Source organism: Stenella coeruleoalba (genome assembly GCF_951394435.1).
Source record: "Stenella coeruleoalba genome assembly, chromosome: 5".
NCBI lineage: Eukaryota > Metazoa > Chordata > Mammalia > Artiodactyla > Delphinidae > Stenella > Stenella coeruleoalba.
In genome coordinates this window covers 77,704,838-77,722,781 of record NC_137150.1, presented here as the reverse complement: position 1 = coordinate 77,722,781, position 17,944 = coordinate 77,704,838, and the positions used below count along the sequence as shown (strand labels likewise).

General features: G+C 37.0%; 1 protein-coding gene across 6 annotated transcripts in view; it reads right to left on the bottom strand.

The window, feature by feature from the left end:
* Positions 1 to 17,944, bottom strand: part of POLQ (DNA polymerase theta) — a 115,712-nt gene that overhangs the window by 71,248 nt on the left and 26,520 nt on the right. For all 6 annotated transcript variants that reach the window (XM_079922713.1, XM_079922714.1, XM_079922716.1 and 3 more), the window contains 2 exons: positions 16,679 to 16,883; positions 16,211 to 16,353 (listed from right to left, as the gene is read on the bottom strand). In XM_079922713.1, coding sequence (XP_079778839.1) covers positions 16,211 to 16,353; positions 16,679 to 16,883 — 348 coding nt within the window. The remainder of the gene's footprint in view (positions 1 to 16,210; positions 16,354 to 16,678; positions 16,884 to 17,944) is intronic.

Here is a 17,944-nt window from a genome sequence, read left to right as displayed (position 1 = left end):
CTTCAGCAGTTGCCTTATTTGGGAGAACATAGTTGGCTTTTTGTGATTGGTTGTTCTCAAGTTTCACTTTCTTGGATTCAAGTGCATTGACTAAGGCTTAAGTTCTTGTTTGCTTACATAAGCTGCTAAGACAGGCTTCCTTATTTAAGTATTGTTAACAGTTCTTTGAAACAATACTGAAACCTTTAGCTAGATTGATCAAGAAAAAGAGAGAATACTCAAATTACTAAAATCAGGAATGGAAGAGGGGACACTACTACTGCCTTATAGAAATAAAAAGAATCATAAAAAAATACTATGAACAATTGAATACCAACAAACTAGATAACCTAGATGAAATGGACAAATTCCTGGAAACATACCAACTACCAAAACTGATTCAAGAAAAAATAGAAAATCTAAATAGACCTAAAACAAGAATAGAGACTGAATTAGTAATCAAAAAATGTACTCCAAAGAAATGTCTAAGCCCAAATGGCTTGACTGGTGAAATCTATTACCAAATGTTTAAATAATTAACAGCAATCCTTCACAATTTCTTCCAAAAAGAGAGAGGAACACTTCCTAATTCATTCACTACCTCAAAACCACACAAAATCATCATGAGAGTAAAGAACTACAGACCAATGTGTCTTAAGAATGTAGATGCAACAATCCTCAACAAAATACCAGCAAACCAAATCTAGCAACATGTAAATAGTACTATACAACATGATCAAGTGAGATTTACCCAGAAAATTCAAGATTAATATCATATCTGAAAATCAAATAATGTAATATCAATAGAATAATGGACAAAAATCCCATGATGATCTCAATAGATGCAGAAAAAGCACGTCACAAAATCTAACACCTTTTTGTGATTAAAAAAATTCAACAATCTAGGAATAGAAGGTAAATTCCTCAACCTGATAAAGGCTATGTGCAAAAAATCCACAGCTAACATCATACTTGATGGTGAAAGCCTGAACACTTTCCCTCTAAGATCAGGAACAAGACAAAGATGTCTGCTCTCACTATCTCTATTCGTATTTAACTAGAGATTCCAGACAGGTCAAGAAAAAGAAATAAAATTCATCTATAGTGGAAAGGAAGAAGCAAAACTACCTCTATTTGCAAATGATATGAACTTGTATATAGAAAATCCTAAGGAATCCACCAAAATACTATTAAAATTAATGAACAAGTTTAATAGGCTGCAGCATACAAGATCAAAATATTAAAAAATTGTTCATACATTTCAATAAACAATCTGAAAAGAAAATTAACAAAGGAATTCCATTTACAATAGCATTAAAAACAATAAAATGTTTAAGAATAAGTTTAACAAAAGACATATAAAACTTGTACTCTGAAAACTATAAAAACTGTTGAAAGAAATTAAAGACCTACACAAATGTGAAGACAGCCATGTACACTAACTGGAAGACTTAACATTGTTAATTGTCATCAAAATTAAAAATCTTTGTGCTTCAAAAGACATAATCAAAAACTTGAAAAGACATCCCACAGAATGCAAGAAAATATTTCCATATCATATATCTCATAAGAGACTTGTATCCAGAATATATAAAGAACTCTTACAACTCAATAATAAAATGATAAATAACCCAATTTAAAAATGGGCAAAGGATCTGAGTAGATATTTTTCTAAGGAAGATAGATATTCATGTGGTCAAGAAACAGATGGAAAGGTGTTCAACGTCACTACCCATTAGGGAAATACAAATTCAAACTATAATGAGATAGCACTTCAAGCCCATAAGGATATACTTAAAAAGACAGATAAAAACAAGCATTGGAGAGATGTGGAGAAATGTGAACCCTTGTACATTGCTTATGGTAATGTAAAATTATGCAGCTGCTTTTTAGGACTTTGGAAGCTCCTCAAAATGTTAAAATTAGAGTTACCATATGATCCAGCAGTTCTAATTCTAGAAATATACCTAAGAGAATCCAAAACATATGTCCACGAAAACTTGAATATGAATGTTAACAGCAGCATTACTCATAATAGTCAAAAAGTAAAAACATATCAAATGTCCATCATTTTGATGAATGGATAAAGATGTAGTACATCTCTACAATGAAATATTATTCTGCAATATAAAGGACTTAAGAACTGATACATGATAAAACATGGATGAACCTTGAAAACATTATGCTAAGTGAAAGAAACCAGCCATAAAAGACCACATATTATATAATTCCATTTATATGAATAAGAATAGAATAGAAAGTCTATAGAAAAACAGAAATCACACTGGTGGTTGCTCAGGGGTAGGGGAAGATGAGGAGGTTGAAGGAAAATGGGGAGTGACTGCTAATGGGTACAGGGTTTCTTTCTGAGATGATGAAAATGTTCTGAAATTAGATGTTGATGACTGCACAACTCTGTGAACATACTAAAAATCATTGACTTGTACACCTTAAATTATATACTATGTGAATTGTATTGCAACACAGCTATTTAAAGAAAACTCAAATTCCCTATGAGAAAATTTTCAGAACACTCCTGAAAGCCCCAAAGTAGACTCAAAGAAATAGAAAAACATCTCTTTTCATAAATAAGACCAATCAAATTAAAAAGGATGTCAGTCAGTTCTCCTCCATGTTAATGTATAAATTTAACAATACCAATGAAAATACCAAGTTAATTCTAAGCGATATATGAAAAGGGAGGTAAGCAAGAATACCTATGAACACTAAAAAAGGAGAGCAATGAAACTAACCCTACTAGATAATACAACAAAAGCTTTTAATTAAAACAGAGGTAGTAGTGTACATATTGGTAAAATTGGTCTGTTGTCAGGTCAACAAATGAAATAGAAATATACCCAACAACAAATGGAAATTAGAAATGCGTCTAAACACAAATGCAAATTAGTACATAAAAATTGGAGAAAAAAGTTAAATGAAAGCTGAAGAAAATTTTTCAGTCACTGTGTGTAAACAAATCTTTTTAATAAATAAAGATGTGACTACAGATAGCCATTATGAAAAAAGATAAAATTGAAGAACCATATATTAGAATAAACTCTAAATGGAATAGAGCGCAAAAGAGAGGGACTACAATCATATAATTACTTGAAGAAAATGTGAGAGAATTTATAATCTCAGAACAAGAAAAGCATTTCTCACTGATTCTAAAGTTCAAAATTCAACTACATTTTTTTTTAAATGCTATACAAAACACACAATAAACAAAGTCAAAAGCCAAGTGAAAAACTAGGAGAAAAATATTTATACCACAAAGAACTACTCTCCCTAATATATGTAAAAGAATTGTTAAAACTTAAGAAAAAGACCAAAAATACAATAGAAAAATGTGCAAAAGACATGGACAACTCATAGAAAATAAAAGAATACTACCTTAAACATATAGAAAAAATGTTCAAATTTATTCATAATAAAAAGTGTAAATTAAAAGTACACTCAAAAATATAAAAGCTTGACAATATAATTTTATTTATGAGGTTGTGGGAAAATAACCACTCTCATATAGCACTGGTAAAACTGGAAAATGATATAAATGCTATAGAGGGCAATGCAAAACCAAAATCACCTATGTCTTTACACTTGACCCAGCAATCATACTTCTAGGATTCTTTTGCAAAGATACACCTCCATCAAAACTAAACTAAACAATAATATATGCCAAAGTTACTCACTGCAGCATCATTTGCCATACCAAAATACTGGGAACAACTCAAATATCCATCAGAGAACTGACTGAATAAACAATGGATTATCCACATACACAATGGGGTTATACAGATATAAAAAGAATAAAAATCCCATGAGCTGACAAAGAGTGATTTCCAAGATATATTAGATATATTGTTAAAGGGGAAAAAGAGGTACAAAGTAATGTATATAGAATACTATCCTCTGAATAAGAAAGGTAAAGTGAGACTGTATCTAAGCACTTGCTAATATTTATTAGCACTTGCTAATATTTATACAATGAAAAAGACATACACCAGAAACTAATGAAAACAATTATCTATGAAGGTAAGAGGAAACGGCATGCAGAGCATTGACATATAGCTGCCAGACTTCACTGGGTATTCCTTTTTATATAGTTCTGACTTTTGAATCACATAAATGTTTTAAATATTCAAAAAACAAAATAGTACATGCAAACTTAAATGTTTTATTTAAAAAAATAAATGTACATTAACTTGGCAATTTTTTGAGATAGGGTTAAGGTCTTTTGAGTGTGAGTCTATTGATTAGAATTTACCATGGCTTTCTTATGTAAACCATACTCACAATACATTGTCTCATAAATCCAGTTACTCTTTTGGTCAAGTGAAATTAGACATTAAAGAAAATTGCAAAATACTCTGTGAACAGTATCCTTCTAGTTGTTTTCCCATATAGATTATAATTTTTTTTCAGAGCTTTACAGAAGTCTCACTCACATGTTTTATCAGCAATTATTTTAGTAACTTGCATTAAATCTAATTTTCATAGAAGGAAACTGGCAGTCTGACTCTAGAGCCCATAATCATAACCAATGTAAAATAAATGAGACTTATTTATAAGGCCATGCCAGATAACTGGTAAGACCAGCTTTGAGATTCTTCTTAGACACATTCTCAGGCACAGAAGTTTGAACACATTATCACCCACGTAGTACACATGTTCACTGGAAGGGGGGACGGAGGGAAGGCCCTGTCCAGAAATTTCTCCTCTGCTCGCCTCTATATAGTGTTTTTATTGAAATACATTTCTTGATAAGCCTTCCTAATTCTTATAATTTCAAATTTACCCCCCACTCTCTTGCCTATCAAAACACATGCATTTGCTCTTTCCCCCTTCCCAACTTTATTGAGGCATAATTGACAAATGAAATTGCATATATTTAAGGTGTACAATATACTGATTTGACATATGTATTCACTGTGAAATGATTACCACAATCAAGTTAATTAGCACATCTATCACCTCACATAGTTACCACTGTGTGCATGTGTGTGGTGAGATTCTCTCCGTAAGCAAATTCCAAGTATACAATACAGTATTATTAGCTAAAATCACTATGCTGTACATTAAATTCCCAGAACTTATTCATCTTACACAGGCATACATTGGGGATATTCTGGGTTCAGTTCAAAACATTACAATAGAGGGAAGAGGGGGAAGATGGCGGAAGAGTAAGACGTGGAGATCACCTTCCTCCCAACAGATACATCAGAAATACAACTACACGTGGAACAACTCCTACAGAACACCCACTGAACGCTGGCAGAAGACCTCAGACCTCCCAAAAGGCAAGAAACTCCCCACGTACCTGGGTAGGCCAAAAGAAAAAAGAATAAACAGAGACAAAAGAATAGGAAAGGGACCTGCACCAGTGGGAGGGAGCTGTGAAGGAGGAAAGGTTTCCACACACTAGGAAGCCCCTTCAGGGGCAGAGACTGCGGGTGGTGGAGTGGGGAAGCTTCGGAGCCACGGAGGAGAGCACAGCAAAAGGGGTGCAGAGGGCAAAGCGGAGAGATTCCCGCACAGAGGATCGGTGCCGACTGGCACTCACTAGCCCGAGAGGCTTGTCTGCTCACCCGCCGGGCAGGCGGGGCTGGGAGCTGAGGCTAGGGCTTGGCTAGGACTGGCGGCGTGAACACAGCCTGAAGGGGTTACTGCACCACGGCTAGCTGGGAGGGAGTCCGGGGAAAAGTCTGGACCTGCCAAAGAGGCAAGAGACTTTTTCTTCCCTCTTTGCTTCCTGGTGTGCGAGGAGAGGGGATTAAGAGCACTGCTTAAAGGAGCTCCAGAGACGGGCGCGAGCCGTGGCTAGCAGCGCAGACCCCAGAGACGGGCATGAGAGACGCTAAGGCTGCGGCTGCCGCCACCAAGAAGCCTGTGTGCGAGCGCAGGTCACTATCCACACCTCCCTTCCGGGGAACCTGTGCAGCCCGCCACTGACAGGGTCCCGGGATTCAGGGACAACTTCCCGGGAGAAAGCACGGCGCACCTCAGGCTGGTGCCACGTCCCGACGGCCTCTGCCACCTCAGGCTCGCCCCGCATCGTGCCCCTCCCTCCCCCCGGCCTGAGTGAGCCAAAGCCCCCGAATCAGCGGCTCCTTTAACCCTGTCCTGTCTGAGCGAAGAACAGACGCCCTCCGGCGACCTACACGCATAAGCGGGGCCAAATCCAAAGCTGAACCCCGGGAGCTGTGCGAACAAAGAGAAAGGGAAATCTCTCCCAGCAGCCTCAGGAGCAGTGGATTGAATCTCTACAATCAACCTGATGTACCCTGCATCTGTGGAATACCTGAATAGACAACGAATCATCCCAAATTCAGGAGGTGGACTTTGAGAGCAAGATTTATTATTTTTTCCCCTTTTCCTCTTTTTGTGAGTGTGTATGCGTATGCTTCTGTGTGAGATTTTGTCTGTATAGCTTTGCTTTCACCATTTTTCCTAGGGGTCTATCTGTCCATTTTTTCTTTTGTTTTTTTACTTAAAAAAATTTTTTTTCTTCATTAATTATTTTTTATTTTAATAACTTTATTTTATTTAATCTTAGTTTAGTTTATTTTATTTTATCCTCTTTCTTTCTTTCTACTTTTTCTCCCTTTTATTCTGAGCCGTGTGGATGAAAGGCTCTTGGTGCTGCAGCCAGGAGTCAGTGCTGTGCCCCTGAGGTGGGAGAGCCAAGTTCAGGTCACTGGTCCACAAGACACCTCCCAGCTCCACGTAATATCAAATGGTGAAAATCTCCCAGAGATCTCCATCTCAACACCAACACCCAGCTTCACTCAACGACCAGCAAGCTACAGTGCTGGACACCCTATGCCAAACAACTAGCAAAACAGGAACACAACCCCACCCATTAGCAGAGAGGCTGCCTAAAATCATAAGTCCACAGACACCCCAAAACACACCACCAGACGTGGACCTCCCCACCAGAAAGACAAGATCCAGCCTCATCCACCACAACACAGGCACTAGTCCCCTCCACCAGGAAGCCTACACAGCCCACTAAAACAACTTTAGCCACTGGGGAAAGACACCAAAAACAACAGGAACTACGAACCTGCAGCCTGCAAAAAGGAGACCCCAAACACAGTAAGATAAGCAAAATGAGAAGACAGAAAAACACACAGCAGATGAAGGAGCAAGATAAAAACCCACCAGACCTAACAAATGAAGAGGAAATAGGCAGTCTACCTGAAAAAGAATTCAGAATAATGATAGTAAAGATGATCCAAAATCTTGGAAATAGAATAGAGAAAATGCAAGAAACATTTAACGAGGACCTAGAAGAACTAAAGATGAAACGAGCAATGATGAACAACACAATAAATGAAATTAAAACTACTCTAGAAGGGATCAATAGCAGAATAACTGAGGCAGAAGAACGGATAAGTGACCTGGAAGATAAAATAATGGAAATAACTACTGCAGAGCAGAATAAAGAAAAAAGAATGAAAAGAACTGAGGACAGTCTCAGAGACCTCGGACAACATTAAATGCACCAACATTCGAATTATAGGGGTTCCAGAAGAAGAAGAGAAAAAGAAAGGAACTGAGAAAACATTTGAAGAGATTATATAGAAAACTTCCCTAATATGGGAAAGGAAATAATTAATCAACTCCAGGAAGCACAGAGAGTCCCATACAGGATAAATCAAAGGAGAAACACGCCAAAAAACATATTAATCAGGCTATCAAAAATTAAATACAAAGAAAATATGTTAAAAGCAGCAAGGAAAAAACAACAAATAACACACAAGGGAATCACATAAGGTTAAGAGCTGATCTTTCAGCAGAAACTCTGCAAGCCAGAAGGGACTGGCAGGACATATTTAAAGTGATGAAGGAGACAAACCTACAATCAAGATTACTCTACCCAGCAAGGATCTCATTCAGATTTGATGGAGAAATTAAAACCTTTACAGACAAGCAAAAGCTGAGAGAGTTCAGCACCACCAAACCAGCTTTACAACAAATGCTAAAGGATCTTCTCTAGGCAAGAAACACAAGAGAAGGAAAAGACCTACAATAACAAACCCAAAACAATTAAGAAAATGGGAATAGGAACATACATATTGATAATTACCTTAAATGTAAATGGATTAAATGCTCCCACCAAACACAGACTGGCTGAATGGATACAAAAACAAGACCCATATATATGCTGTCTACTAGAGACGCACTTCAGACCTAGGGACACATACAGACTGAAAGTGAGGGGATGGAAAAAGATATTCCATGCAAATGGGAACCAAAAGAAAGCTGGAGTAGCAATTCTCACATCAGACAAAATAGACTTTAAAATAAAGACTATTACAAGAGACAAAGAAGGACACTACATAATGATCAAAGGATCGATCCAAGAAGAAGATATAACAATTGTAAATATTTATGCACCCAATATAGGAGCACCTCAATACATAAGGCAAATACTAACAGCCATAAAAGGAGAAATCAACAGTAACACATTCATAGTAGGGGATTTTAACACCCCACTTTCACCAATGGACAGATCATCCAAAATGAAAATAAATAAGGAAACACAAGCTTTAAATGATACATTAAACAAGATGGACTTAATTGATATTTATAGGACATTCCATCCAAAAGCAACAGAATACACATTTTTCTCAAGTGCTCATGGAACATTCTCCAGGATAGATCATATCTTGGGCCACAAATCAAGCCTTGGTAAATTTAAGAAAATTGAAATTGTATCAAGTATCTTTTCCGACCACAACGCTATGAGATTAGATATCAATTACAGAAAAAGTTCTGTAAAAAATACAAACACGTGGAGGCTAAACAATTCACTACTTAATAACGAAGTGATCACTGAAGAAATCAAAGAGGAAATCAAAAAATACCTAGAGACAAATGACAGTGGAGACACGACAACCCAAACCCTATGGGATGCAGCAAAAGCAGTTCTAAGAGGGAAGTTTATAGCAATACAATCCTACCTTAAGAAACAGGAAACATCTCGAATAAACAATCTAACCTTGCACCTAAAGCAATTAGAGAAAGAAGAACAAAAAAACCCCAAAGTTAGTAGAAGGAAAGAAATCATAAAGATCAGATCAGAAATAAATGAAAAAGAAATGAAGGAAACAATAGCAAAGATCAACAAAACTAAAAGCTGGTTCTTTGAGAAGATAAACAAAATTGATAAACCATTAGCCAGACTCATCAAAAGGGAGAAGACTCAAATCAATAGATTTAAAAATGAAAAAGGAGAAGTAACAACTGACATTGCAGAAATACAAAATCATGAGAGATTACTACAAGCAACTATATGCCAATAAAATGGACAACCTGGAAGAAATGGACAAATTCTTAGAAATGGACAACCTGCCAAGACTGAATCAGGAAGAAACAGAAAATATGAACAGACCAATCACAAGCACTGAAATTGAAACTGTGATTAAAAATCTTCCAACAAACAAAAGCCCAGGACCAGATGGCTTCACAGGTGAATTCCATCAAACATTTAGAGAAGAGCTAACACCTATCCTTCTCAAACTCTTCCAAAATATAGCAGAGGGAGGAACACTCCTAAACTCATTCTCCAAGGCCACCATCACCCTGATACCAAAACCAGACAAGGATGTCACAAAGGAAGAAAACTACAGGCCAATATCACTGATGAACATAGATGCAAAAATCCTCAACAAAATACTAGCAAACAGAATCCAACAGCACATTAAAAGGATCATACACCATGATCAAGTGGGGTTTATTCCAGGAATGCAAGGATTCTTCAATATACGCAAATCAATCAATGTGATACACCATATTAACAAATTGAAGGAGAAAAACCATGTGGTCATCTCAATAGATGCAGAAAAAACTTTTGACAAAATTCAACACCCATTTATCATAAAAACCCTCCAGAAAGTAGGCAGAGAGGGAAATTTCCTCAACATAATAAAGGCCATATATGACAAACCCACAGCCAACATCATCCTCAATGGTGAAAAACTGAAAGCATTTCCACTAAGATCAGGAAAAAGACAAGGTTGCCCACTCTCACCACTCTTATTCAACATAGTTTTGGAAGTTTTAGCCACAGCAATCAGAGAAGAAAAGGAAATAAAAGTAATCCAAATCGGAAAAGAAGAAGTAAAGCTGTCACTGTTTGCAGATGACATGATACTATATATAGAGAGAGAATCCTAAAGATGCTACCAGAGAACTACTAGAGCTAATCAATGAATTTGGTAAAGTAGCAGGATACAAATTTAATGCACAGAAATCTCTTGCATTACTATACACTAATGATGAAAAATCTGAAAGTGAAATCAAGAAAACACTCCCATTTACCACTGTAACAAAAAGAATAAAATATCTAGGAATAAACCTACCTAAGGAGACAAAAGATCTGTATGCAGAAAATTATAAGAAACTGATGAAAGAAATTAAAGATGATAGAAATAGATGCAGAGATATACCATGTTCTTGGATGGGAAGAATCAACATTGTGAAAATGACTCTACTACCCAAAGCAATCTACAGATTCAATGCAATCCCTATCAAACTACCACTGGCATTTTTCACAGAACTAGAACAAAAAATTTCACAATTTGTATGGAAACACAAAAGACCCCGAATAGCCTGAGCAATATTGAGAAAGAACAACGGAGCTGGAGGAATCACACTCTCTGACTTCAGACTATACTACAAAGCTACAGTAATCAAGACAGTATGGTACTGGCACAAAAACAGAAATATTGATCAATGGAACCTGACAGAAAGCCCAGAGATACCCACGCACATATGGTCACCTTATCTTTGATAAAGGAGGCAGGAATGTACAGTGGAGAAAGGACAGCCTCTTCAGTAAGTGGTGCTGGGAAAACTGGACAGCTACATGTAAATGTATGAGATTAGAACATTCCCTAATACCATACACAAAAATAAGCTCAAAATAGATTAAAGATCTAAATGTAAGGCCAGAAACTATCAAACTCTTAGAGGAAAACACAGGCAGAACACTCTATGACATAAATCACAGCAAGATCCTTTTTGACCCACCTCCTAGAGAAATGGAAATAAAAACAAAAATAAACAAATGGGACCTAATGAAACGTCAAAGCTTTTGCACAGCAAAGGAAACCATAAACAAGACCAAAAGACAACCCTAAGAATGGGAGAAAATATTTGCAAATGAAGCAACTGACAAAGGATTAATCTCCAAAATTTACAAGCAGCTCATGCAGCTCAATAACCAAAAACCAAACAGCCCAATCCAAAAATGAGCAGAAGACCTAAATAGACATTTCTCCAAAGAAGATATACAGACTGCCAACAAACACATGAAACAATGCTCAACATCATTAATCATTAGAGAAATGCAAACCAAAACTACAATGAGATATCATCTCACACCAGTCAGAATGGCCATCATCAAAAAATCTAGAAACAATAAATGCTGGAGAGGGTGTGGAGAAAAGGGAACGCTCTTGCACTGCTGGTGGGAATGTGAATTGGTACAGCCACTATGGAGAACAGTATGGAGGTTCCTTAAAAAACTGCAAATAGAGCTACCATATGACCCAGCAATCCCACTACTGGGTATATACCCTGAGAAAACCATAATTCAAAAAGAGTCATGTACCAAAATATTCATTGCAGCTCTACTTACAATAGCCAGGGCATGGAAGCAACCTAAGTGTCCATCAACAGATGAATGGATAAAGAAGATGTGGCACATATATACAATGGAATATTACTCAGCCATAAAAAGAAACGAAATTGAGTTATTTGTAGTGAGGTGGATGGACCAAGAGTCTGTCATACAGAGTGAAGTAAGTCAGAAAGAGAAAGACAAATACCATATGCTAACACATATATATGAAATCTAAAAAAAAAAATGTCATGAAGAACCTAGGGGTAAGACAGGAATAAAGACACAGACCTACTAGAGAATGGACTTGAGGATATGGGGTGGGGGAAGGGTAAGCTGTGACAAAGTGAGAGAGTGGCATGGACATATATACACTACCAAATGTAAAATAGCCAGTGGGAAGCAGCCACATAGCACAGGGAGATCAACTCAGTGCTTTGTGACTACCTAGAGGGGTGGGATAGGAGGGTGGAAGGGAGGGAGACACAAGACGGAAGAGATATGGGAACATATGTATATGTATAACTGATTCACTTTGTTATAAAGCAGAAACTAACACAGCATTGTAAAGCAATTATACTTCAATAAAGATGTAAAAAAACAAAATAAAACAACAAAAAAAACCATTACAATAAAGCAATTATCATAATAAAGTGAGCCACACAAGTTTTTTGGTTTCCCAGTGCATATAAAAGTTATGTTTTGGTTTAACAGTGCATATAAAAGTAGTCTCTTAAGTATGCAATAGTATTATGTCTAAAAAAACCATGCACACATCTTAATCTAAAAATAATGCTGTAAGGGAATTCCCTGGCGGTCCAGTGGTTGGGACTCCATGCTCTCACTGCTGAGGGCCGGGGTTCGCTCCCTGGTGGGGGAACTAAGATCCCACAAGCCGCAAGGTAAGATCCCTCAAGCCGCAAGGCACAGCCAAAAATAAATAAATAAAAATAAAATTTTTAGTTATAAAAAATAAAAGTAATGATGTTCGAAAAATGGCACCAAAAGACTTGTTTAATGTGGGGTTACTACAAAACTTCAATTTCTAAAAAACAGATGCAGTATCTACAAAGCGCAATGAAGCAGAGCAAAGTGCAATAAAACGAGGAGGTATGCCTTTAACTGAAAGTTTGTACCCTTTGACCAACACCTCCCCATGTCCCCCATACCCCAGCCCCTGGCAACCACCATTCCCCTTTGTTTCTGAGTTCAACTTTTCCGATTCTCCATTAGCGAGACCATACAAAATTTTTCTTTCTCTGTCTGGCTTATTACACTTAGTACAACACCCTCCACGTTAATCCATGTTGTCACAAATAGCAAGGTTTCCTTGTTTTTTATGGCTGAATGATATTCTATTGTATACATAGTTATAAAATCCTATTTTAAGCTATAACAACTTAATTTCGATGCTATACAAAAACTCTATGCTTTTACTTCTCCATCCCCTCATATTTTATGCCTTTAATATTACAATTTACATTTTATCTTATGTATCTATTAACAAATTATTGTAATTATAGTTATTTTCAATGTTTGTCTTTAACTTTTATATAAAAGTGATTTGCATACCACCATTACATTCAGGAGTCTGAATCTGATTATAAATTTACCTTTACCAGTGAGTTTTATACATTCATATGTTTTTACACTGTTAATTAGCATCCTTTCATTTCAGCTTGAAGAACTCCTTTTAACATTTATTATAATGCACGTTCAGTGGTGATGAATTTCCTCACCTTTTGTTTGTTTGGGAAAGTCTTTATCTTACCTTCATTTCTGAAGGACAGAACTACTTGGTATAGCATTCTTAGTTGGCAGTTTTCTTCTTTAAATATTTTCAATATATCATACCATTCTCTCTGGAAAGTTTTTGCTAAGAAATCCACTAATGGCCTTTTGAGGTTTCCTTGTACATGACAAGAGTCTTTTCTCTTGTTGCTTTCAAAATTCTGATTCTTGGATTTTTGACAGTTTGTTGTGTCTAGATGAAGTCATTTTGGGGTTGTACCTGTTTGGGGTCCTTTTAGCTTCATGTCCATATCTCTCGCCATATTTGGCATGTTTTTAGCCATTATTTCTTTAAATAGACTTTCTGCCATTTTCTCTCTCTCTTCTCCATCTTGGACTTCAATAATGTATATGACGGCATCCCGTAAGTCTTGCAGGGTTTTTTCACTCTTCATTCTTTCCATCCCCCCAACCCCCACCCCCCCTCCTCTGGATGCATAATTTCAAATGACCTATCTTTGAGTTCACTGATTCCTTCTTCTGCTTGATCAAGTCTGCTTTTGAAGCTCTCTATTGAATTTTACAGATCACTCATTGTATTCTTCAGCTCTGGGATTTCTGGGTTTTAGGGGGCTTGGGGGGCTTTTTAAAAACGGTTTCTGTTTCTTTGTTGAACTTCTCATTATGTTCATGTATTGTTTTATTTTGTTCTGTTGCCTATCTGTGTTTTCTTGTAGTAACTGAACTTCATTAAAAGGATTAGTCTGAATTCTTGGTCAGTCAGTTCATAGATCTCTATTTCTTTAAGTTTGGTTATTGGAGCTTTATTAGTTTCTTTGGTGGTGTCATGTTTCCCTGATTCTTCATTATTCTTGCATTCTGGTGTTGGTGTCTGTGCATTTGAGGAAGCAGTCTCCTCTTCCAATCCTCACATTTGCTCTGGCAGAGAAAGACCTTCACTAGTCAGGCTAGCTTGGGGCTCTAGAAAGGGCCAGCTGCTAGAGTCCATAGGAGGGCAGGCAGGGCCTCTGGTTGGGTGGGGCCACTGGCTCAGCTCTGCATTCAGGCAGGACCACTGCCTGAGCTGCCTGGTCAGGTGGAACTGCTAGCTGGGGTCCATGGATAGGCATGACCACTGGCTGAGCTCTGAGGTTGGGTAGGGCTGCTGCTTGGGTTCTCTGGTCAGGCAGGAACAAACTGTACTCCCTGGCTGGTTGGTGCTATTAGCTGGATTCCATGTTCAGGTGTAGACAGAGACTGTGCTCCACAGTTGGGTGTGCCCACAGGATGAACTCTGTGTTCATGCAGGACTCCAGGCTATGTTCCACAGTCAGGGTCCCTGGTCAGGCAAGACTGCAAGCAAGCTCTGCAGTCTGGTGGGGCTGCTGGCTTGGCTCTCTTTTTTTTTTTTTTTAATTAAAAGGTTTTTATTATGACCTTTATTAAGAGCTCATAAATCACATTCTTAATCTGGCTCTGTTACTACTTTTTCCCTCCACAAATTCTCCCAAAATTATAAAAAATAAAAATGTATAAATATACATTGAGGATTATGCACAGGCCACTAGCCAGGGATGCCAGCTGGGCAGAACTGCTCACCCTGCTTCCTGGCCAGACGGGGACATCATTCTGATGCCACAGTGAGTGGAATCGCTTACTGGCCTCTCTGATTGGGTGAGGTGGCCAGGAGAGATGCAGAGCCACTGCCATGATCCACACACTGGTCACTGTGAGCCCCGCCCACTTTTTTGTTACTAGCTGACCCTTGGTGGTCCAGCCTTGTCAATTCTCCCAGGGTTCTCCATGAGGCGAGACAGAAGTGACCTTCCCAGGGAATACTCCATAATGCTGAGGAAACTGGATGACTACCTTGACTCTCTTCACCCCACTGGAGAAACTGGATGCCTCAGTGTGGCACTGTGCTTGCTTGAAGGAGGGGCAACAGAGTCAAAGTGAAACCACTGTTCTTAGTGTTCTAATGTGGCCTCTCTCAGTTTTTGTGCTCTAAGAGAGTGTTTTAACCTCACCACGAGGTTCTGGGATTTTCAGAAAGGCATTCTTGACTATGAATAGTTGCTAATCTGTATTTTTGATGAGGACTAGAGCCAGGGATCTCCTATACCACCATCTTGCTTACACCAGTCCCTACATCTGCTCTTAATTGCAAAATTAAGTATTTATTTCCAGTCAGGTTCTTCCCAGAGAATATGATCTCAAACTTTATTTTACTCAATTCTTATCAAAAATATTTGTTATAAGAAATAACATTTATAAAAGATTACCTAATGTAGACAAACTTTTAAAATTCCTAATTGCATTTACTATAAATATTTTATCAAGAATCTAAGTCCCATAGTATCTTTATAAGACATTTCTCTTAGGCAATAAAATGCAATGCTTCTCCTAAATTTTTTTGTTTTTTATCTTATGAATATTGAGACTAACAAAGCTTCCCTCTTTGCTACAGCTGCTAGACAGCCCAGAACCAATGTTGGGCACAACAACTGTACATGACTTAATGGTGTTCTTGTTTATGTACCAACATTTGCTTGAGTTTTACATTATGATCTTATCTTTAATTTCCAGATATCTCATTGTCCTTTGCTGTGTTCTTACGTCACCTCAAATACTTTTTGAAAGAAAGTTGGAGAAAAAAGACAAGTAGGCAAGTAGATTGAAAAGGTCACTAGAACATTTAGCTTATTACTTTACAACAATTCTTCTTACTTCTTCTCTACTCCCACCAGTACTACCCTAGTCAAGGGAAGCAGGCAAGATATTCCCTTAGGGTATCTTTGATGCTCAGGATTCTTATAGGTATTTTCTCCCCATTTTCACAAATATAATAATGAAGAAAGCAGAACTTACCAGATAAACAATATGCAGATCGTTTTCTAAAACAAAGCCCTTCATTGCTCTTTGGAGGTCAGCAAAAATATCTAAAGTATCAACTGGAGAAAGTGAAGAAGAAAGAGTTGCCGAACCAAGATGTGTTGGATGATACACACTTCCTGATTTGGGATTGGGGGTGGAGAAATAAAGGACCAAATGTTAAAAATAAAATAAAACAAATGCTGTCTTTTGGCATTCTATAATTAACATTTTAAGGCTCTGATAAATTTTACAAACAGAATCCAATGCATGGATATTTATTAGCAGGCTCTATGCTAATTGTCTGATGTTGCTGAACACAGCACTGATTTACTAAAAATGAGTTGAAAAGTCAGTTTCCTTTTATACTGCTGAAAAAGTCAATTTCCTTTTACTAAGCAGTCTTAGATACTCTAAATCACTAAAGGTGAAAAAGTGAGTAAGCTGCAATTAAGAATAATTTACCTTCTGTTCCATCACTAGCTTCAGTAATCTGGATGAATTCATTTTCTAGTAGCCACATTACACAGGCCTCAATTGCTCCAAGTTGAACAGCATCTTTATTTTTCTGAATTCCCTGCTTCCCTTCTTTCATACTTGCAGCCAAAAATGTGCAAGAAGCATAAGTTTGTATGTCCTGTGATGTACTTGCCACGCCACCAACTATTATCTGAGACAAGAGGTTTGAAATATTCTGTAACTTTTTAATAAGACACATAGGTCCTCAAAATATAAAAGAAATAACTTTGTTCCCTTAAAATATTATCAGCATCTTAATGTAGAGACTCTTTATTAACTCTTCCACCATCATTCATTACAAAGGTAGATAACACCTACTGACAACATGAAAAGTTTTCCTTAAAAGTAGATATAGCATGTTCTCATAAATGAAAATAAATGAATCATTATCTATCTGAAATGTGGAATTAACAACATAATTAAATAATATACATCTATAAATATATAACATATATAATATAAAGGGGGTGTTGATGGTTCATGGCCATGAACCAAATCAATTCTTCTCATCCTTCCTTTTTTAAATATGTGGGCATATATGAATGCAAGCATTGAATACTCCCCACCTAGAAGAGGGGTGAGAATCAGTGTAGAAAAAGATGAAAGTAGCATCTTATAGATATCATTTTCCTCAAACTATTCTATTACATATACTAATCTGCCCCTTGTCTTCTGTCATTTAAAGTATACTGGAAACATAACAAATCAGTCTAAACAGAGCTATTTCATTCTTTTTAATGACAGCAAAGCATAGTTTTACCAAGATTTGTTTAGTTTTAATAGTATTTTAGTTGTTTCCAGTTTCTTCTTATTACCAATAGAGCTATAATAAACATTCTTGTATCTTTAATTTGATGAAATTTCACAAATACATCCCTAGGTAAAATTCCTAGATGTGAATCTGCTGGATAAATGTCTTTGTGCATTTTTAAAAAAATTCTTAGTAGGTATGGCCACGTTTCTCTCCAAAAGAGTTTCAGCACTGTATGAGTGCCTACTTTCTACAGTCTTACCTACCCTGTGCTATCAATTACTTTCTTTTTTTTTTTCAAACAGAGCTAAAGGGGAAAAAACGAGAATGAGTACAATACCAGTCCTCCAGCACCAGCAATGAAACCCAACAGCAAGGCATGCTGGTATAGGAATAGAAACTTTTTTGGATGAATACATGAAACAGTTAAAAGGGGTTACCTTTGAGGACTCTGAGCAAAA